The sequence below is a fragment of the Callithrix jacchus genome, chromosome 22, assembly GCF_049354715.1.
Source record: "Callithrix jacchus isolate 240 chromosome 22, calJac240_pri, whole genome shotgun sequence".
Classification (NCBI taxonomy): domain Eukaryota; kingdom Metazoa; phylum Chordata; class Mammalia; order Primates; family Cebidae; genus Callithrix; species Callithrix jacchus.
This window is the reverse complement of record NC_133523.1, coordinates 34,486,324-34,506,207: the sequence shown is the minus strand read 5'-3', so window position 1 is coordinate 34,506,207 and position 19,884 is coordinate 34,486,324. Positions and strand designations below refer to the sequence as shown.

Sequence of the window (19,884 nt, the reverse complement as noted above, 5' to 3'; positions counted from 1 at the left end):
CATGCCTGTAATCCCAGCACTTTGGGAGGCCAAGACGGGCAGACCACGAGGTCGGGAGTTCAAGACCAGCCTGACCAACATGGTGAAACCCTGTCTCTACTAAAAATACAAAAAATTAGCCGGGCATGGTGGCACGTGCCTTTAATCCCAGCTACTCGGGCGGCTGAGGCAGGAGAATCACTTGAAGCTAGGAGGTGGAGGTTGCAGTGAGCTGAGATCAAGCCATTGCACTCCAGCCTGAGCGACAGAGTGAAACTCCTTCTCAAAAAAAAAAGAAAAATTACCATTAAGCACTAAATTATGCTAGTTGCCATTATTATAACACATCATTTTTTTAAAGTGACAGCAACTATTTTATTATTATTATTTGAAGCAGAGTCTTGCTCTGTCACCCAGGCAGGAGTGCAGTGGCACGATCTTGGCTCACTGCAACCTCTGTCTCCCAGGTTCAAGCAATTCTCCTGCCTCAGCCTCCTGAGTAGCTGGGATTACAGGTGCCTGTCACCACACCTGGCTAATTTTTATATTTTTAGTAGAGACAGGGTTTTACCATGTTGGCCAGGCTGGTCTTGAACTCTTGACCTCCAGTGATCCACCTGCCTCAGCCTCCCAATGTGCTGGGATTACAGGCAAGAGCCACCATGCCCGGCTGACAGTTGTGACATTTTCATTTCACGGCATTTACTGGCCCTTATTAAGTCACTGGGCTGAGCATTTAAGCTGGATCAGCTGCGAATCCCATCATCTTGTTTAATAGGCAAAACTCCCCTTTGAGGGTGCCGGTGGTTAAGAGGCTTTAATGATCTAATACTTGTTATCTGCATGTGTCCAGTAAGTGCTCAATTCATGTCAGCTATTGTCCTTTTTAAACAAATTAAGGTTTTATTTAAAAAAAAAAAAGAAAGAAAGAAGCCTGTGTCAGGCAAGTAGTCCATGAATATAGCAAAAAATCCTGACATCATTTTTATTTTTTTGAGACGGAGTCCAGGCTGGAGTGTAGAGGTGTGATCTCGGCTCACTGCAACCTCCACCTCCCAGGTTCAAGTGATTCTCCTGCCTCAGCCTCCTGAGTAGCTGAGGTTACAGGCGCCCACCACCATGCCTCGCTAATTTTTGTATTTTTTGTAGAGATGGGGTTTCACCATGTTGGCCTGGCTGGTCTTGAACTCCTGACCACAATTGATCCGCCTGCCTCAGCCTCCGAAAGTGCCGATATTACAACTATGAGCCACCGCTCCTGGGCTAATATAAAATACTATTACTTAGGAGCCTGCAGGGGCTTTTCCTAAGTGCTTTAAAATACTCATTTCATCTTCACGATGGCCCTATGAAGGAGGCACCATTAACAGCCCCATTTTCGGAAAGGGAAACCGAGGCATAGAGAGATTAAAGTGACTAGCCATTGGTCATATAATTTATAGCAAGAAGTGGAGCTGGAGCCAGGCACAGTGGCTCACACCTATAATCCCAGCACTTTGGGAGGCCAAGGCAGCAGGATCCTTTGAGCTCAAGAGTTCAAGACTAGCCTGGGCAACATGGTGAAACCCCATCTCTACTAAAAATACAAAAGTTAGCCAGGCAGGGTGGCACACACCTATAGTCCCCGCTACTCGGGAGGCTGAGGCACGAGAATCACCTGAACCCCGGAGGCAGAGGTTGCAGTGAGCTGAGATTGTGCCACTGCACTGCAGTCTGGGTGATAGAGGAAGACTCTGTCTCAAAAAAAAAAAAGAAAGAAAGAAAAGGTTTTAGGAAGAATGAGAGCAGAAAATACCGGGTAGACAACTTTTTCAAGAAGTTTTACCATAAAGAGAAAGACACTGGATGCCGTGGATCATGCCTCTAATCCCAGCATTTTGGGATGCTGAGGTGGGAGGATCGCTTGAGCCTGGGAGGTCGAGGCTGCAGTGAACTGTGATCACACCACTGCAGTCCTACCTGAGCAAAGGGGCAAGAGCCTGTTTCAAAGATAAAAATAACACATTCTCAGTCCAATGTGGTGGCTCATGCCTATAATCTCAGCATTTTGGGAGGCTGAGACAGGAGGATTACCTGAGGTCGGGAGTTCGAGACCAACCTGGCCAACATGGTGAAACCCCGTCTCTATTAAAAATATAAAAATTAGCCAGGCGTGGTGGTGGGCACCTGTAATCCCAGCTACTTGAGGGGCTGAGGCAGGAGAATCACTTGAACCTGGGAGACAGGTTGTAGTGAGCCGAGATTGAGCCATTGCACTTCAGCCTGGGTGACGGAGTAAGACTGCGTCTCAAATAAATAAATAAATAAATAAAATCACATTCTCACCTCACACCCTTGCCCCCTTTGACTTCCTCCTGCATGAGACCCCGGTTAAATCCAGCCTTCCTCTCCTGTGTCTGCACCCACACAGCCCGAGGGAGCTAAGCAACAACACAGCGCCCTGGCCAGGCTAACATCAAGTCTGTGAACTTGACCCTCAGACAGACCCCAATGCTGCCTAGCAACCCTATGACATTTCTCTGATCCCCTCCTTCCTCCTCTCTTCTAGACATTTAATTCACACCTTTTCACTTCTCCCTAATCCTTTCCAACACCTCCTCCTCCCCTTTCACTCTCTTGGCTTCTTATTTTGCAGAGAAAATGCAAGAGATGAGAAGCGAACTTCCACAGCCGCCCCCACCTCTACCACCTACCTACACCCGTGTCCACACCCGTTTTCCCACTGTAACTGTCCCATCACCTGCTCCCACCTTCCCACCCACTTCCAGCTCTGTTTCCTGGCTCTCACCTCTCCCTGCTGCTCCTTTAGTTTCCCCTAATGCACTGGATCTCCTGTTGCCCCACACAGCGTCCTGTCTCCCATCTCAAAACAAACCTCTTTTTTGTTGTTTTTTATTTTGAGACAGGGTCTCACTCTGCTACCCAGGCTGGAGTGCAGTGGCGCGATCACAGCCTTCCGGGTTCAAGCAATTCTCCTGCCTCAACCTTCCCAAGTAGCTGGGATTACAGGTGTGTATCACCATGCCCCGCTAATTTTTGTATTTTTTGGTAGAGACGGGGTTTCACCATGGTAGCCAGGCTGGTCTCGAACTCCTGATCTCAAGTGATCCACCTACCTCGGCCTCCCAACATGCTGGGATTACAGGCGCGAGCCACTGCACACGACCCAAACCTTCTTGACCTCACATCCCCTTCTAGCTACAGCCCCACGTTTTTTTGTTTTGTTTTGTTTTGTTTTGCTACTCTTTTTATTTTCGAGACAGGGTCTCATTTTGTTGCCCAGGCTAGAGTGCAGTGGCACAATCATAGCTCACTGCAGCCTCCAACTCCTGGGCTCAAGCGATTGTCCCACCTTAACCTCTGGAGTATCTGGGACTACTGGTGTGCACCACCACACCTGGCTAATTTTTTTATTCTATTTTTTGTACAGATGGAGTCTCGTTATGTTTCCCAGGCTGATCTCAAATTACTGGCCTCAAGCAGTTCTCCCACCTTGCCCTCCCAAAGTGCTGAGATTACAGGCATGAGCCAGCATGCCAGGTCAAGAATTTTTAATGATTAACCATGGAATTGAAGCTGGCTAAGGAAGAAATGAGGGCATGGGAGGTGAGAGACAGTGAAAAATGAAATGGACAAGGGATGGGAGATCATAGTGCATTGGAAAGATCATCGGAGTCAGGCACTGGAGGGAATGAGGTGGAAAGAGGAAGTGATGGATAGAGAGTGAATGTGTGAAACTGAGGTTCTGAAGAGGTTGATGTTATTGGGACAAGGTCTGGGCCTGACCCTGAGTGGGAGGGGTTGGGGAAGGGATAAAGTCACTAGAGGGAGGCCAGGGAACAGGGAGGTTGGGGCTGCAGAAGAACAATCTATCTGGTTATGGAAATCACTGAGAATGATGCTAAGAGCAGCAGGAGCGGCCACGAGCCCAGAGCTAAAATTAGGGAGAAGAGAGGAGTCATGATCTGGGTCAGCAGATAATGCCCGAGGCAGAGTAGAGCTGAGATTCAGCACTGGGGGTTTGGGGGAATGTGGAGGGAGACAGTCAGGAAGCAGCTCCCAGGAGCACCGAGACCTCCCACTTGGAAGTTCCACAGGAGAGCTGGATTCCAGTTACAGCAAGAAGGTTGTAGGAATATTCAGAGAAGTAACTGAGGCAAGAAGAGATTTTGCTAAAAATAGGTCATGGGTTCCAAAGGCGGAAGGAGTTGGAACAGATTGGGGGATGGGGTGGAAATGGTTTTCTTCCACAGTGCGTTTCCCTGTGGGTCTGTAACCCAACCCAGGTTTGGCCACTCATCACTCGAAAGCCAAACTGAGGCTAGGCGTGGTGGCTCGCACCTGAAATCCCAGCACTTTGGGAGGCCGAGACAGGCGGATCACTTGAGGTCGGGAGTTCAAGACCAGCCTGGCCAACATGGTGAAATGCCATCTCTACTACAAAAATTACTGGCTGAGTGTGGTGGCACACACCTGTATTTCCAGCTACTTGGGAGGCTGAGGCAGGAGAATCACTTGAACCCAGGAGGTGGAGGTCACAGTGAGCCAAGATTGTGCCACTGCATTCCAGCCTGGGCAACAGAGCAAGACTCAATTTCAAAAAAGAAAAAAACAGAGAAGAAAGCCAAGCTCAAGAGATATGAGAGTTAGTGGGAGGAAAAGCAAGTTTATTTGGAGAGCCAGCAAACAGAGAACACAGTGGACTATCATCCTAAAGTACCATCTTAGATCAAATTTTTATTTTTTTATATTAAGGGCAGAGGGAAGAGAAGAGCATTGTGATTAAGAGGTGACCAACAAGCCAGGTGCAGTGGCTCACACCAATCCCAGCACTTTGGGAGGCTGAGGGAGGAGGATCACTTGAGCCCACGATTACAAGACCGGCCAGGGCAATGTAGTGAGACCCCCATCTCTAAAAAAAATAAATAAAATTTAAAAACTAGCTGGCATGGTGACATGCACCTAGAGTCCCAGCTACTTGGTAGGCTGAGGCAGAAGGATCACTTGAGCCCAGGAGGTAGAGACTATAGTCCTGGTTTCTAGCTTCATAAAAACAGAATAAAAATAAGATGACCACTGAAGACATCTGCGTGCCAGCTAGGATCCGAGGTCCAAGGTGACAAAGAAGTCACCAATCTCCTCGGACCCTAGCAGGCACCTAGATGTCTGCAGTGGTCACAGTGCTGCTATAAATCTTTGACAAAACATAGTTTACATACTTCTTTAATCCCAGAGTTAGTTTTAAAAACTACATGACTGCTGGTTTTGCATATTATCTAAGCGCTCTAAAATTATCTTAGCCTACGTGCAGGAATGAGTAAAGTCCCCTTAAACAAAAATGGGGTTAGTTCTGCTAGTTCTTTTGCCGTTTCACTGTTACAGGTCTTCAGTTTGCTATGGTCACATACATAAAGCACTTAGCCTGACACAAGTGCACGCCAGACGGAAGCCATGATCAGCGATCCTGATGGGGTCAGAGTCAGGCCAAGGGTCTTTTGCCTAAGCGGGAAAGATGGGGAGAGACCCATTATCAGAGAGGGAACTGGGTCCCTGGTTGCCCATGGACCTAATGGGGTCTCACCAGCTGAAGGGGCCTTGCGCCCTGGGAGGGAAGGTAGGGAGGGGGTGGCCTGGCTGCGCTGACCCGCCTACCGACCCTTCTCGACCTGCAGGACGCCAACTGCGGGAGATGGGCGCCCGGCCCTCGCGGCGACAGCCACGGCTGCCAGCGGACCCACCCCTGGCCTTGGACGCGCTGCCCCCGGAGCTGCTGGTGCAGGTGCTGAGCCACGTGCCGCCACGCGCCTTGGTCATGCAATGCCGCCCAGTGTGCCGCGCCTGGCGCGACGTGGTGGACGGGCCCACCGTGTGGCTGCTGCAGCTGGCCCGCGACCGCAGCGCCGAGGGCCGCGCACTCTATGCAGTGGTCCAGCGCTGCCTACCCAGCAACGAGGACGAGGAGGAGTTTCCGCTGTGCGCCCTGGCGCGCTACTGTCTGCGCGCGCCCTTCGGTCGCAACCTCATCTTCAACTCCTGCGGAGAGCGTGAGTGTGGGGGGCGGGGCCCAGGACGCTGAGTGGGTGAGCGGGGCCGGGATGAGCGCGCCAGGGGCGGGGCCTGGACAGAGTCTTAGAGGGGATGTAGCCAATGAGCGGGACCGCTGGAGAAGCCAGGGGGCGGGGCCGAGGGACGCAGTGCAGTGCTGGGGCGGTAGGACCAGTGGGCGGGGCTAGAGAACGTGGAAGCTGGGGAGAGCAGCGTACGCCGGAACCTGGAATCTGGAATCCGAACGAGTAGGCGTGGCAAGGCAGGAAGACCCTGGTTGGGCCAGGGGAGAAAGCGAGTAGTTTGATATGCAGAGGGAATGCAGAATAGGATTGAAGCCAGCCGCGGTGGGAATGGCAACACTTTGAGAGGCCAAGGCAGGAGGATCGCTTAAGACCAGGAGTTCGAGGCTACAGTGAGCGGTGATAGTGCCATTACACTACAGCCTGGGTGACAGAGAAAGTCCTTTGTCTCAAAAAAAAAAAAAAAGGCCGTCGCGGAGGCTCACGCCTGTAATCCCAACACTTTACGAGACCGAGGCAAGTGGATCACGAGGTTAAGGAGTTCGAGCTCAGCCTGGCCAGCATGGTGAGACGCCCCCTCCCCCCACCCCGTCTCTACTAAAAATACAAAAAACCGGGCGTGGTGGTGTGTGCCTGTAATCACAGCTACTCCAGAGGCTGAGTTAGGAGAATTATTTGAACCCAGTAGGAAGATATGGCAGGGAGCCAAGATTGCGCCACTCACCCCAGCCTGGGTGATAGAACGAGACTCTGTCAAAACAAAAACAAAAAAAAGGGGGAGGGGACGCGGTAGCTCATGCCTGGAATCCCAGCATTTTGGGAGGCTATGGTGGGAGGATTGCTTGAGGCCAGGAGTTCGAGACCAGCCTGGGCAACAAAGTGAAACTCTGTTTCTAAAAAATTTAAAAATTAGGCTAGATGCGGTGGCTGACGCCTGTAATCCCAGCACTTTGGGAGGCTGAGGCCCGTGGATCCCCTGAGGTCAGGAATTTGAGACCAGGCTGACCAACATGGTGAAACCCCATCTCTACTAAAAATACAAAATTAGCCGAGCATGGTGGTGCAAACCTGTAATTCCAGCTACTCAGGAGGCTGAGGCAGGAGAATTGCTTGAACCCATGCCATTGCACTCCAGCCTGGGCAACAAGAGCGAAACTTCGTCTCAACAACAAAAAAAAAAACTAAAAAATTAGCCAGGTATGGTGGCATGCACCTGTGGTCCTAGCCACTTCGGAGGCTGATATGGGAGGATCGCTTGAGCCCAGGAGTTTGAGGCTGCAGTGAGCTATGATGGAGCCACTGCATTCCAGCCAGGGTGACAGAGTGAGACCCTGTCACTCTCTCTCTCTCTCTCTCTCTCTTTTCTTTCACACACACACAATGAAGAGCAGGACTGAAGGAGAAAGAGCAAGTAAGGGAAGCTGAGGAGAAGCTGAGTCGCAGGTGTGGGGTAGGACCAGGAATACAGGTTAATGGGAGGAGGAGTCGGTAGGAGAAGCCAGGGAGGACTGGAGCACGAGAGGGAGAGACTGGTGGACAGCACAAGCTGGGTGGTTGCAGGGTCTCTGCTGGGCAGGCTGGCAGACAAATCTTCTGTTCAACTCTTGTTTTTCCACAGAGGGCTTCAAAGGCTGGGAGGTGGAGCACGGCGGGAACGGCTGGGCCATAGAAAAGAACCTCACACTGGTGCCTGGGGCTCCTTCGCAGACCTGCTTCGTGACCTCTTTCGAGTGAGTGGCCCAAGTGAGTGGCCCTGATCCCTGGGGTAAGGGCCCCAAAGAGAGAAAAGGACCCTACCCCCGCCACTGTCCTCATCCTCACCTTCGCCCTCTGTCCCTCCCCCATTCGTTTATTCATTGATTCATTCCATCAATCAACAAGTATTTGTTGAGGGTACTTTTTTTTTGTTTTTTGAGATGGAATTTCACTCTTGTTACACTGTGTGATCTCAGCTCACCGCAACCTCCACCTCCAGGGTTCAGGCAATTCTCCTGCCTCAGCCTCCTGAGTAGCTGGGATTACAGGCACGTGCCACCATGCCCAGCTAATTTTTTGTATTTTTAGTAGAGACGGGGTTTCACCATGTTGACCAGGATGATCTCGATCTCTTGACCTCATGATCCACCCGCCTCAGCCTCCCAAAGTGCTGGGATTACAGGCGTGAGCCACCGCACCCGGCCTGAGGATACTGTTTTATATGCCAGAGATACAAGGAAAAATCAGGAGGGTTGGCAACCACAGGCAACAATGCTGTGTGCTTCATCGCCTGCAGTTTGTGAGACAACAGCAAGATTGCTTTGATCTAAAGACAGGGTTTGAGGCTGGGCACAGTGGTGGTAATCCCAGCACTTTGGGAGGCCAAGGTGGGCAGATCACTTTACATCAGGAGTTCAAGACCAGCCTTGCCAACAGAGGGAAACCCCATCTCTACTAAAAATACAAAAATTAGCCAGGCATGGTGGTGGGCGCCTGTAATCCCAGCTACTTCAGAGGCTGAGGCAGGAGGTTCACTTGAGGCCAGGAGGTTGAGGCTATGGTGAGTTGCGATTGCTCCACTGCACTCCAGCCTGGGTAACAGAGGGAGACCCTACATCCAAAAACAAAACAAAAAACAAAGGCAGCCCTCTAAAACAGGCCAGAATGCTACGTGCGTCACAGACTACGGTGAGGGAACATCAGCTTGCTTCGCTCTAAAGCCTGGATTTATAGCAAGTACATGTTCTTATGCTAAGGACAGTGAATAAAGTAGGAATCAGGAAGCATCCCCAGGATTGAGGTTAATCAGAAGAGAACATAGGGCTGGGCACGGTGGATCACTTGAGCTCAGGAGTTTGAGACCAGCCTGGCCAATATGTCAAGACCCCATCTCTACTAAAAAGACAAAAATTAGCCAGGCCTGGTGGCTTGCACCTATAATTCCAGCTACTTGGGAGGCTGAGGCTGAAGAATCACTTGAACCCAGGAGGCAAATGCTGCAGTGAGCCAAGATCACGCCACTGCACTCCAGCCAGTGTGACAGAAACTGTTCCAAAAAAAAAGTGAACATGGCAGATTAGCATCCAAGATGGAGTCACTTTTGCCTCCACAAGGGATTGCTCTAGACACTTTATTTAGAACCCTGGCAACAACCCTGTGACATAGATACTAGTATTGCTCCCACTTTATAATGGGAAACTGAAGGCCAGGCATGGTGGCTCACACCTGTAATCCCAGCACTTTGAGAGGCAGAGGTGGGAGAATCTCTTGAACCCAGGAATTCGAGGTTGCAGTGAGCTAGGGTCATGCCACTGCACTCCAGCCTGGCGATAGAATAAGACCTTGACTCAAAAGAAAAAAAAACGAGGACAATCTACGTTCTCCATGGAATGATGGTGCCAGCTCTACGGTGTATGAAGTTCCTATGCGTACCGAGCTCTGTCCCCCATGGAATGATGGTGCCATCTCTACGGTGTATGAAGTTCCTATGCGTACCGAGCTCTGTCCCCCATGGAATGATGGTGCCATCTCTACGGTGTATGAAGTTCCTATTCGTACCGAGCCCTGTCCCCCATGGAATGATGGTGCCATCTCTACGGTGTATGAAGTTCCTATGCGTACCGAGCTCTGTCCCCCATGGAATGATGGTGCCATCTCTACGGTGTATGAAGTTCCTATGCGTACCGAGCTCTGTCCCCCATGGAATGATGGTGCCAGCTCTACGGTGTATGAAGTTCCTATGCGTACCGAGCTCTGTCCCCCATGGAATGATGGTGCCATCTCTACGGTGTATGAAGTTCCTATGCGTACCGAGCTCTGTCCCCCATGGAATGATGGTGCCATCTCTACGGTGTATGAAGTTCCTATGCGTACCGAGCTCTGTCCCCCATGGAATGATGGTGCCATCTCTACGGTGTATGAAGTTCCTATGCGTACCGAGCTCTGTCCCCCATGGAATGATGGTGCCATCTCTACGGTGTATGAAGTTCCTATGCGTACCGAGCTCTGTCCCCCATGGAATGATGGTGCCAGCTCTACGGTTTATGAAGTTCCTATGCGTACCAAGCTCTGTCCCTGGCACTCTGTTTTGTTTCATGTTTGTTGTTTTTGAGACAGAGTCTCATTTTGTGGCCCAGGCTGGAGTACAGTGGTGCGATCTTGACTCACTGCAGGGTGTTTTCACTTATGTTTTAGATGTAGACTTATGTTTAGAGTGATTTACCCAGAGTAAATCACTCCTGGGTTTGAGTGATTCTCCTGCCTCAGCCTCCCGAGTAGCTGGGACTACAGGGGTGTGCCACCATACCTGGCTAATTTTTGTATTTTTTGTAGAGAAGAGGTTTCGCCATATCAGCCAGTCTGGTCTTGAACTCCTGACCTCAGGTGATCTGCCTGCCTCGGCCTCTCAAAGTGCTGGGATTACAGGCCTGAGCCACTGTGCTGGGCCAGTTTCTGGCACTCTGTTCTATTCCACTGGTCAACTTACAGGTCCTTCTGCCAATACTGTACTATTTCTATTATTATGGCACATTCTAATTTGAGGAGAGGAACCCCTGAACAGTTAGGGAAGGAACATACCGCTGCTAGACTACTAGAGGTGAGGGGAGGAAACAGTTTCTGAAACAGGAGGAGGGAGTGCTGGGGAGCTTTGCATTTTCCTGGGGGACACGGCAGTCCCTTGGGAAGGACCTACGGGGATAAATACCCTGATTTTAGTCACCTCCTTCACTTCTATCCCCTGCTGGGGCATCCCATTGGCTGATCCAGCAGGAAGCAATGGGTGACGGAGACCAGGCCATCCAGGCCGTCCAGCTTTAGACCCGGGCCCTCACACTTTAGGAGGCCGCAGAGCTCCCTGCTCATATGTCTAGTATGTGGCCTTCATTTGTACTCATGTCCTGCATGGCTATGATGATTATAGATATGCAGCAGCAACAGAGCTGAGAAGAGAAACAGAGCAGGCGAGAGGCTGGGTGTGTGGCTGCATAACTTTGGCTTTTACTGTGAGATGTAGCCACAGGGGCGTTCCAAGCAGGGAGACTTGGGATCTAACTTCTTCTTTTCTTCTTATTATTATCATTGAGTTAGGGTCTCAGTCTGTTGCCCTGGCTGGAGTGCAGTAGCAAGATCATAGGTCACTGCAGTCTCGACCAACTGGGCTCAAACCATCCTCCTATGTTGGCTGGTTTCGATCTCTTGACCTCAAGTGATCCACCCACCTAGGCCTCCCAAACTGCTGGGATCACAGGTGGGAGCCACCGTGCCCAGCCCCATGTTCTCTTCTGATTAACCTTAGTCCTGGGGATGCTTCCTGATTCCTACTTTCTTTGCTGTCCTTAGCGTAAGAACATGTACTCGCTATAAATGAGGAGGAGGAGGCTGCAGGGACAAAGGTGAGGGGAAGGCTTTCACAGAGGTCAGCTGCCTGGAGCCCAGAGCAGGGTGGAGAATGGCAGAGGGGATCCGAGAGGCCAAGGAGAGATGTATAGCCCATCATACATCTTCAAGTCTGCTAGAGCAAACCCTGAGGGCTCCATGTTAGAGAGGGTTATCAAGGGAGGCTTCTTGGAGGAGGTGGTTTCTGACTGTGACTTGAATGCCAGGACTGTTTGCCCCACCCCCTGCTATCTCTCCTTCCCAGATGGTGCTTCAAGAGGCAGCTTGTGGACCTGGTGATGGAGGGGGTGTGGCAGGAGCTGCTGGACAGCGCCCAGATCGAGATCTGTGTGGCTGACTGGTGAGTGAGGAGCGGCACCCTGCCCTGGGAGCAGCAGCAGGCTTGGCAGCGGCTCTACAGCAAAGGCTCATTTCCTGCCTCATCAACCCCGTGGGTAGTGGCTGTCACGGCACACCCTCTGTGATGAGGCTGAGAGAGGGAAAGTGATGCAGAACCAGGGAGGGTAGAGCCTTGGTGAAGCCACTGTGCCCTCCTGCCCATCCTTTTTCCAGCAGGCTGGGGTGGTCCACAGGGGGCCACTGACTGGCTTGATACCACGCTGAAACAAGACACCTCCTCCCGCTCCCTCTTGGATGCCCAGGGCCTCCAAAGGGGTGGGAGCACAGTGCCCTTTGAGCTGAGGCTCAGGGAGCACGGATGGGACAGGGCTGGCTTCAGAGCCTGCGGGCTTAGGATGAATGCCTTCTTCCCAGAGCACCCAGGTTCTGCCCCAAAGCATTCCAGCCCCTCCTTCAGGTTGTGGCTCCTCCGCAGAAAATCTGTTCTCTTTCCTGGGGTGCTGGCTCCTCCCTGAAGTCATGAGGTGCCTGCCTGTATTGGGGTTCTTCCCCAGAGCATCCTTTCCTGTCCCCCAGCTATCCACCCCAAAGCCTCCAGAATCAACTCCAGGGCCACCCAGGCTCCGCCCCTAGGCTCTGGCTCCACCCCGGGACCACCCAGGTCCTCCCCCCAGGTTCTGGCTCCACCTCTGGACTACCTAGGCTCCTACCCCAGGTTCTGGCTCCACCCAGGCTCCTCCTTCAGGCTCTGGCTCCACCCCAGGACCATCCAGGCTCCTCCTGCAGGCTCTGGCCCCACCCCAGAACCACCCAAACTCCTCTCCCAGGTTCTGGCTCCACCCTAGGACCGCCCAGGCTCCTCCCCCAGGTTCTGGCTCCACCCCTGGACTACCCAGGCTCCTCTCCCAGGTTCTGGCTCCACCCAAGGACCACCCAAACTCCTGTCCCAAGTTCTGGCTCCACTCCAGGACCACTAAGGCTCATAACCTAGAGGTTCCCAGGCTAGGACGTCTCCAAATGTGGTTCAGATGTGCAGGACTCTCATCAAGATGCAGGAAGGCCCAGCCCTCAGCCTCCCAGACCGCAACCCAGAGAGCTGACTGGGTGGCGGGGGCATAGACTGACTGCCGCCTGGCAGGTGGGGCGCCCGAGAGAACTGCGGCTGCGTCTATCGGCTCCGAGTCCGCCTTCTGGACGTGTACGAAAATGAAGTGGTCAAGTTCTCAGCCTCACCCAACCCGGTCCTTCAGTGGACTGAGAGGGGCTGCCGACAGGTGGGTCCAGACTGCCTTCCACCTCCCCGCTGACCCGCTAAAGGCACACACCCGGGCTCTCACCTGCTCGGTTTCCTTTCTCAGCTCTCTCGCTGCCGGAAATCTATAATCATAACAGCTAAGAGTTACTGAGTCCTTCTTACATCCGAAGCCCTGTGTCAAGAGGTTTACATATTGATTCATTTCATTAGCACAACAGTTTAATGTTCAACATATACTTATTGAGTATCTACTGTGTGCTGGGCACTGCTCTAGGTGCTGGAAATGCATCGGTGAAGCAAAATCCTATCTCCATTCTAGAGCTGAGGAAACGGAGGCAAGGGGAGGTTACGTGATTGTCCCAGTGCAGAGCTGGATTCAAGCCCAATCTGGCCCCTATACTTTTTTTTTTTTTTTTTTTGAGACACAGTCTTGGCCTGTCGCCCAGGCTGGAGTGCAATGGAGTGATCTTGGCTCACTGCAACCCCACATCCCGGGCTCAAACAATTCTCCAGCCTCAGCCTCCCAAGTAGCTGGGATTATAGGTGTCTACCACCACGCCCAGCTAATTTTTGTCTTTTTTAGTACAGATGGGGTTTCACCATGTTGGCCAGGCTGGTCTCAAATACCTGACCTCAGGTGAGCCACCCACCTCTGCCTCCCAAAGTGCTGGGATTACAGGTGTGAGCCACCACGCCCAGCTGCCAATGCTGTCTTGATCCTCATACTTCAGTTACCAAAGTACATATTTTGGCTGGGCATAGGGGCTCTTATCTGTACTCCCACCGCTTTGGGAGGCCAAGATGGGAGAACAACTTGAGGCCAGGAGTTTAGGACCAGCCTGGGCAATACAGTGAGACTCCCATCTCTACAAAGAAATTAAAAATTAGATGGACATGGTGACTTGTGCCTAGAGCTGTAGTCTCAGCTACTCAGAAGGCTGAGGTGGGAGGATGGTTTCAGCCCAGTTGGTCGAGGCTGCAGTGAGCTATGATCTTGCCACTGCACTCCAGCCAGGGCAACAGACCGGGACCCCAACTCAAAATAATAATAATCATAATGAGTCAGATCACAAGTCTCCCTTCTTGTAATGCTCCTGTGGCTATTTCTCACAGTAAAAGCCAAAGTTATGCAGCCAAGGAAAAGAAATGAAGCACCAGTTCATGCTGCAATGTGAATAAACTTTGCAAACATTAAGCTGAGTGAAAGAGGCCAGATGTGAAATGACAAATACTTTATGATTCCACATATATGAAATATACACTAAGAAGATTAGTGACTGCCAGAGGCTGGGGGAGGGAGGACTTGGAAGTGACAGCTTGGCCGGGCACAGTGGCTCATGCCTGTAATTCCTTTGGGAGGCCAAGGTGGGTGGATCACCTGAGGTCAGGAGTTCAAGACCAGCCTGGCCAACGTGGCAAAACCTTGTCTCTACTAAAAATACAAAAAATTAGCTGGGCGTGGTGGTGGACGCCTGTAATCCCAGCTACTTGGGAGGCTGAGGCAGGAGAATTGCTTGAACCTGGGAGGCAGAGGTTGCAGTGAGCCACGATCGCACCATTTCACTCCAGCCTGGGCAACAAGAGCCAAACTCTGTCTCAAAATAAAGAAAAAGGAAGTGATAGCTCATGAGCTCATGGATGCAGGGTTTTTTCCTGGGGTGACAGGGAATGCTCTAGAATCAGGTAGAGGTGATGGCCGCATAACATCATGAATCAACTTAAAACCACTGAATTGTAACCTTTAAAATGTGAATTTTGGGCCGAGTGCAGTGGCTCACATCTGTAGTTCCAGCACTTTGGGAGGCCAAGGTGGAGGGATCACTTGAGGTCAGGAGTTCAAGACCAGCCTGGCCAACATAGTGAAACCCTGTCTCTACTAAAAACACAAAAATCAGCTGAGCATGGTAACAGGTGCCTGTAATCCCAGCTACTGGGGAGAGCGAGGCAGGAGAATCTCTTGAACCCGGAGGCAGAGGTTACAGTAAGCCGAGATCATGGCACTGCACTCCAGCCTGGGCAACAGAGCGAGACTCTGTCTCAAAAAATAAATAAATATATAAAATGGTGAATTTTGTTTTATGAAAGTTTTATCTCCACTTATAAATTGAAAAAAAAAAAAAAAGAAAAGAAAAAGCCAAAGTCCTCCTGTGGCCCACAAGGCCATGATCTGCCCATCACTTCCCTGACCCCTTCTCCTGCTCCTCCCCTCGAGCAGCTCCAGGCAGGCCCCCATCTCAGGGCCTTTGCCTCTCTGTTGAGGTGGAGGAAGAGACAGGGGCCACAGGCCCTCACCCTCTCACTCCCCTTCCCCCTGCAGGTCTCCCATGTCTTCACCAACTTTGGCAAGGGCATCCGATACGTATCTTTTGAGCAGTACGGGAGAGACACGCGTTCCTGGGTGGGGCACTATGGTGCCCTTGTGACCCACTCCAGTGTGAGGGTCAGGATCCGTCTGTCCTAGTGACCGGACTACTGTCTGCTGGACGTCATCAGTCAAGACCAGCCTTGCAGCTGGGTGCGGTGGCTCACACCTGTGGAATACCAGCACTTCAGGAGACCGAGGTGGGAGGATCACTGGAGCCCAGGAGTTCAAGACCAGCTTGGGCAACATAGTGAGACCCTATCTCCACAAATAATTTTTTAAAAATCAGCCAGGCATGGTGGTGTCGCCTGCCATCCCAGCTACTTGGGAGGCTTGGGTGGGAGGATTGCCTGAGTCCAGGAGATCAAGGCTGCAGTGAGCTGTGATTTCACCACTGCACTCCAGCCTGGGCAAGAGAGTAAGACCCTATATCAAAAAAAAAAAAAAAAGCAGCCTTGTGGCCAGAAGCCAGAGGATACCCAGAGACAGTAGGGGGTCACGTGTAGCTGGTTCTCAGCACACCTTCCATGAACCCGCTTCCTGCTGCTTCAGCGTGGTAGCTGTCATGCTATGTGACAAAGCAGGCTGCTCACAGCTTCCCAGGACGGAGGTGTCAGGAAAGAGACATTTAGTTCGTTTGCCTGCAGATTGTCTCCTGCAAGGATCAGGATTTGTAAGAGAGGGGGAAAGCCACCGATGCGGGGAGCAGAGACCTGCCAGCATGTTTTTGGGGTAACGATCACTGGCAGGAGCAGAGGTCAGGCGGGGCAGTCTGTCCTTGAGACCAACAGGGTCATCTGCTGTTTGGGGTGGTCTCTGGGATCCCACCATGGCACTGTGTGACTGACCATCTCTGTGCAACGTGGTCAGCACTGCCCATCAGCATCTCCTGTTTGGGCCAGGCTGGCGCCTCTCTCATCAGAATTCCGTCAGAGGCCAAGTCACCCACCCCCACCTCCTGCTTTGAGGGGCAGCTTCCTGCCAGATAACACTTCCTTTTCTCCACACTCCTGTATAGACTCCTGGAGCAAGGCGTGCCATGAGGAAAAGCTCTCCCGTCCCCCCATCTCCCTTTACGTCTCTATTTCCCAGCTAGGCATGGCCAACAAACTAGCTCAATAAAACTGGTGCTAAATACAAGGGGATGGGTGATTTTGATCTGTAATCAATGCTCTTGTCCGCCACCAGCTCTGATCCTAAGACCTTGTAACCTCATGTTTACAATCAGGAGACCCTCGGGAGGCTGTGCGCCGGGCACCGCGCAGAACTCGGAGACAGCTATGACGCACCGAGCAGCTCTCAGGCATACACCCTAGTCGGCACCATCTGGTCCAGGCTCAAGAGTGTAAATGGTCCTCCCAAGGTTACCCAACCAGTAGGTAGGGGAGGCGGGGCTTGGATCAGCGCTGGGCTCGAGAGCCCAATGGTACAAAAACAGTTTCCACATCTTTTTTTCTTTTTTGAGATAGAGTCTCATTCTGTTGCCCAGGCTGTAGTGCATTGATGCAGATCTCAGCTCACTGCAACCTCCACCTCCCAGGTTCAAGCGATTCTCCTAGCTCAGTAGCTGGGATTACAGGCACATGTCACCGCACCTGGGTAATTATTGTATTTTTAGTAGAGATGGGGTTTTGCCATGTTGGCCAGGCTGGTCTCAAACTCCTGACCTCAGGTGATTGGCCCACCTCAGCCTTCCAAAGTGCTGGGATTACAGGCGAGCCACCGTATCCCGCCCCCACATCTTAAATCTTATATGGCCAAGCAGGTGATCATGTGCAGTCAGTATTACCATCAGTGCCATTTTCCAAGGGAGGAAGCTGAGGCCCACAGGGGGACTAACATAGCCAGGTCTCATAGCAATTACGACAGGGAGCCAGGATTCGAGCCCAGGTGTGTCAGACTGGTAATAATATAAAAACAATTCCACTGGCTGGCCATGGTGGCTCACCTGTATAATCCAGCATTTTGGGAGGCCAAGGTGAAAGGATCTATGGAGGCCAAGAGTTCAAGACCAGCCTGAACGACAAAGCCCGATTCCCACTCTAAAGAAATGGAAAAATAAGCCAGGTGTGGTGGCACACACCTGTGGTCCCAGATACTCAGGAGGCTGAGGCAGGAGGATCGATTGAGCCCAGGAGGTCAAGGCTGGAGCTTTTTTTTTTTTAGAGAAAGAGCGAGACTTTGTCGAAAAAAAAAAAAAAGAGTAGCACTCTGTGTGTTACACACTAGAGCATCGAATTTAATTTTTACCAAACCAAACAGAGGAGATACCACCAATGGAACTATTTTCTGGAGGAGGAAACTGAATGTCAGACATGTCCCTTGACACAGCCACACAGAAGGCAGATATTCCACAAGGGATTCACTTCAGGAGCGCCAGGATCTGTTTATTAAAACCCCTTCCCAGCAGAGGGCAGTACAGTGTCTTGTTCCAGCAGAAAAGGCCCCTCAGGCCACTCCTCTAAACACAGGAGCCAAGGATGTGCACACAGGGGCACCCTTTGCACCCCCAGGACTCCTATGGTTCAATAGTGGTCCTGATGGAAGAGGCAGAGCCAGGCTTCGAATCCAAGATTGGCTGCCTCCAGAGGCGCAAGAGCTAGCATCCAGGGACCCTGCTGCAGCCCGGAGTGGAAGGTTCATGTTCTGCAGGGGTGCCCAGCCCACTGGGCCCCCAGCGGTCACTTCTTCTTCTGCACGTGGCCACAGTCATACTTGCCACGCACAACGGTGAGCTTGACGCCTGGCAGGTCCTGGGTGCGGCCGCCCTGCACAAGGACAATGTGGTGCTCTTGCAGGGTGTGGCCCTCCCCGGGGATGAAGCAGACGGCCTCGCGGCCCGTGCTGAGCCGCACACGGCAGCACTTGCGATTGGCAGAGTTGGGCTTCTTGGGCTTGCGGGTGAACGTGCGCAGGACCACGCCCTTCAGCTGCGGCCGGCCTTCTGTGGGGCCCAACTTCCGAGGCGGCCGCTTGGGAGGCCCCTGGCGGTGCATCTGGTTCAGAGTAGCCATGGAGCAGGTGGCCCAGAGCCGGGGAACCAGAGCTAGGCCTGGAGAGGGCCGAAAGGCGTTATCATCCCAGAGAACAGATATTAGTGTAGGGGCAACTCAATTTTGGTGTTCTAGGCATTGTTCATGCACTTTACGAGGATGCATTTATTCATGTCTAGCAGTATTTACAGATCAAAGTATTACTAGCTAACATTTATTGAGCAACCACCACGCATCAGCTTCTCTTTTAGGCATTTTACGTGAATTAACTCATTTTATTCTTCAAGGAACCTAGGCTGGAGTGAAATGGCGTGATCTCGGCTCACTGCAACCTCTGCCTCCTGGGTTCAAGCAATTCTCCTATCTCTGCCTCCAGAGTAGCTGGGACTACAGGTGCCCACCACCACACTCGGCTAATGTTTGTAATTTTAGTAGAGAGGGGGTTTCACCGTGTTAGTCAGGCTGGTCTCAAACTCCTGACCTCAGGTGATCCACCCACCTCAGCCTCCCAAAGTGCTAGGATTACAGGTGTGAGCCACCGTGCCCGACCAGGAAACATTACTTTTAATGCTGTTTACAATAATAGGCTCAGTGGGTCACACATGTAATCCTAGCGCTTTCAGAGGCTGTGGAGGGATCACTTGAGCTCAGGAGTTACGAACAGACTGGACAACATAGGGAGACCTCTGTCTCTACAAAAAAAAAAAAAAAAAAAAAAAATCAAAAAACTAGCTGGTTGTGGTTCTGCAGGCCTGTCGTCCCAGCTACTTGGGAGGCTGAAACAGGAGGATCACTTGAGGCCAGGAGGTCGAGATTGCAGTGAGCTGTGATCACACCGCTGCACTCCAGCCTGGGCGACACAGGGAGAGCTTAAATAATAAAATTGACACGCAGTAGCCCTCCATGCAGCTGCTTCCAACCTCTTGCTCTAGAAGCCCTTGTTCCGCCAAACCCCACCGTGTTTTTCCATCCCCGGGTTCCCTCGGGGCTCCGGCGGAGGCACACAATAACCCAGAGCAAATAACCCTCATTCTCTAGCCTCGTCCCTTAAGCCCGAGTCCCCTACTTACCACAAGTTAGGGACGTGTTGAGGCCACGGAGAAGGCCAGACCAGGACATCCTGCCGCCTGGGCCGTCCCTGTGGTAGGGGATAAGACACTCAGAAAGGAGGGAAAACTGGCCGCTCCCCAAATGGTCCCCGATCCGCTCTCAGGACCTTCTCGGTTAAATCAAAGGAAGTCCCTCTTTAGAGCTAACCACAACCCCTCATCCTGCTAACAGTCCCTCCGTAAATTTAGCCTCGCTCTGAGTGGTCTCCGAGGACCCAGCCACTCTCGCCCGCACATAAGAGGAAGTGGGAAACTGGGGAGAGAGCCTGGTAGATTTGGAGGACCCCAGGATCCCAACAACCTCAAGTACTCCAGCGGTGAGGTCGCGGACACGTTGAAACCTGCCTCTAGCCTCTTCCGGGCGCTATTGGTGCAGGGATTGGCTGGTTCCGCCTTTGCGTCACCG

At 52.0% G+C, this 19,884-nt stretch overlaps 2 protein-coding genes across 8 annotated transcripts in view; one reads left to right on the top strand and one right to left on the bottom strand.

Moving 5' to 3' along the window:
* FBXO17 (F-box protein 17) overlaps positions 1-16,751 on the top strand; it is a 38,724-nt gene extending 21,973 nt beyond the window's left edge. For 2 of the 7 annotated variants that reach the window (XM_078359332.1, XM_078359334.1), the window contains exons 2-8: positions 2,886-2,988; positions 3,410-3,585; positions 5,652-6,023; positions 7,666-7,777; positions 11,665-11,760; positions 12,898-13,033; positions 15,332-15,860. In XM_078359332.1, coding sequence (XP_078215458.1) covers positions 3,579-3,585; positions 5,652-6,023; positions 7,666-7,777; positions 11,665-11,760; positions 12,898-13,033; positions 15,332-15,475 — 867 coding nt within the window. In that variant the 5' untranslated portion in view covers positions 2,886-2,988; positions 3,410-3,578 and the 3' untranslated portion in view covers positions 15,476-15,860. Of the gene's footprint in view, positions 1-2,885; positions 2,989-3,409; positions 3,586-5,651; positions 6,024-7,665; positions 7,778-11,664; positions 11,761-12,897; positions 13,034-15,331; positions 15,861-16,394; positions 16,517-16,604 lie in introns of those variants that run through there. The other 5 variants (XM_078359331.1, XM_078359335.1, XM_078359330.1 and 2 more) reach the window with 4 other exon arrangements.
* Positions 16,752-17,742: 991 nt separating this feature from the next.
* On the bottom strand, positions 17,743-19,827 carry MRPS12 (mitochondrial ribosomal protein S12). The gene is made up of 3 exons (XM_008987973.5): positions 19,780-19,827; positions 19,440-19,507; positions 17,743-18,428 (listed from the first exon to the last, which is right to left on the bottom strand). Exons 2-3 carry the CDS (start codon positions 19,486-19,488, stop codon positions 18,058-18,060), a joined length of 420 nt encoding a protein of 139 aa, XP_008986221.2. The 5' UTR covers positions 19,489-19,507; positions 19,780-19,827; the 3' UTR covers positions 17,743-18,057.
* Positions 19,828-19,884: the final 57 nt, after the last annotated feature.

Bases quoted from the DNA above. Each gene is read 5' to 3' on its own strand.
- MRPS12 (XM_008987973.5), bottom strand. From the start codon at position 19,488: ATGTCCTGGTCTGGCCTTCTCCGTGGCCTCAACACGTCCCTAACTTGT. The intron at 18,429-19,439 runs GTAAGTAGGGGA...GGCCCTCTCCAG, and splicing joins CAACACGTCCCTAACTTGTG to GCCTAGCTCTGGTTCCCCGG.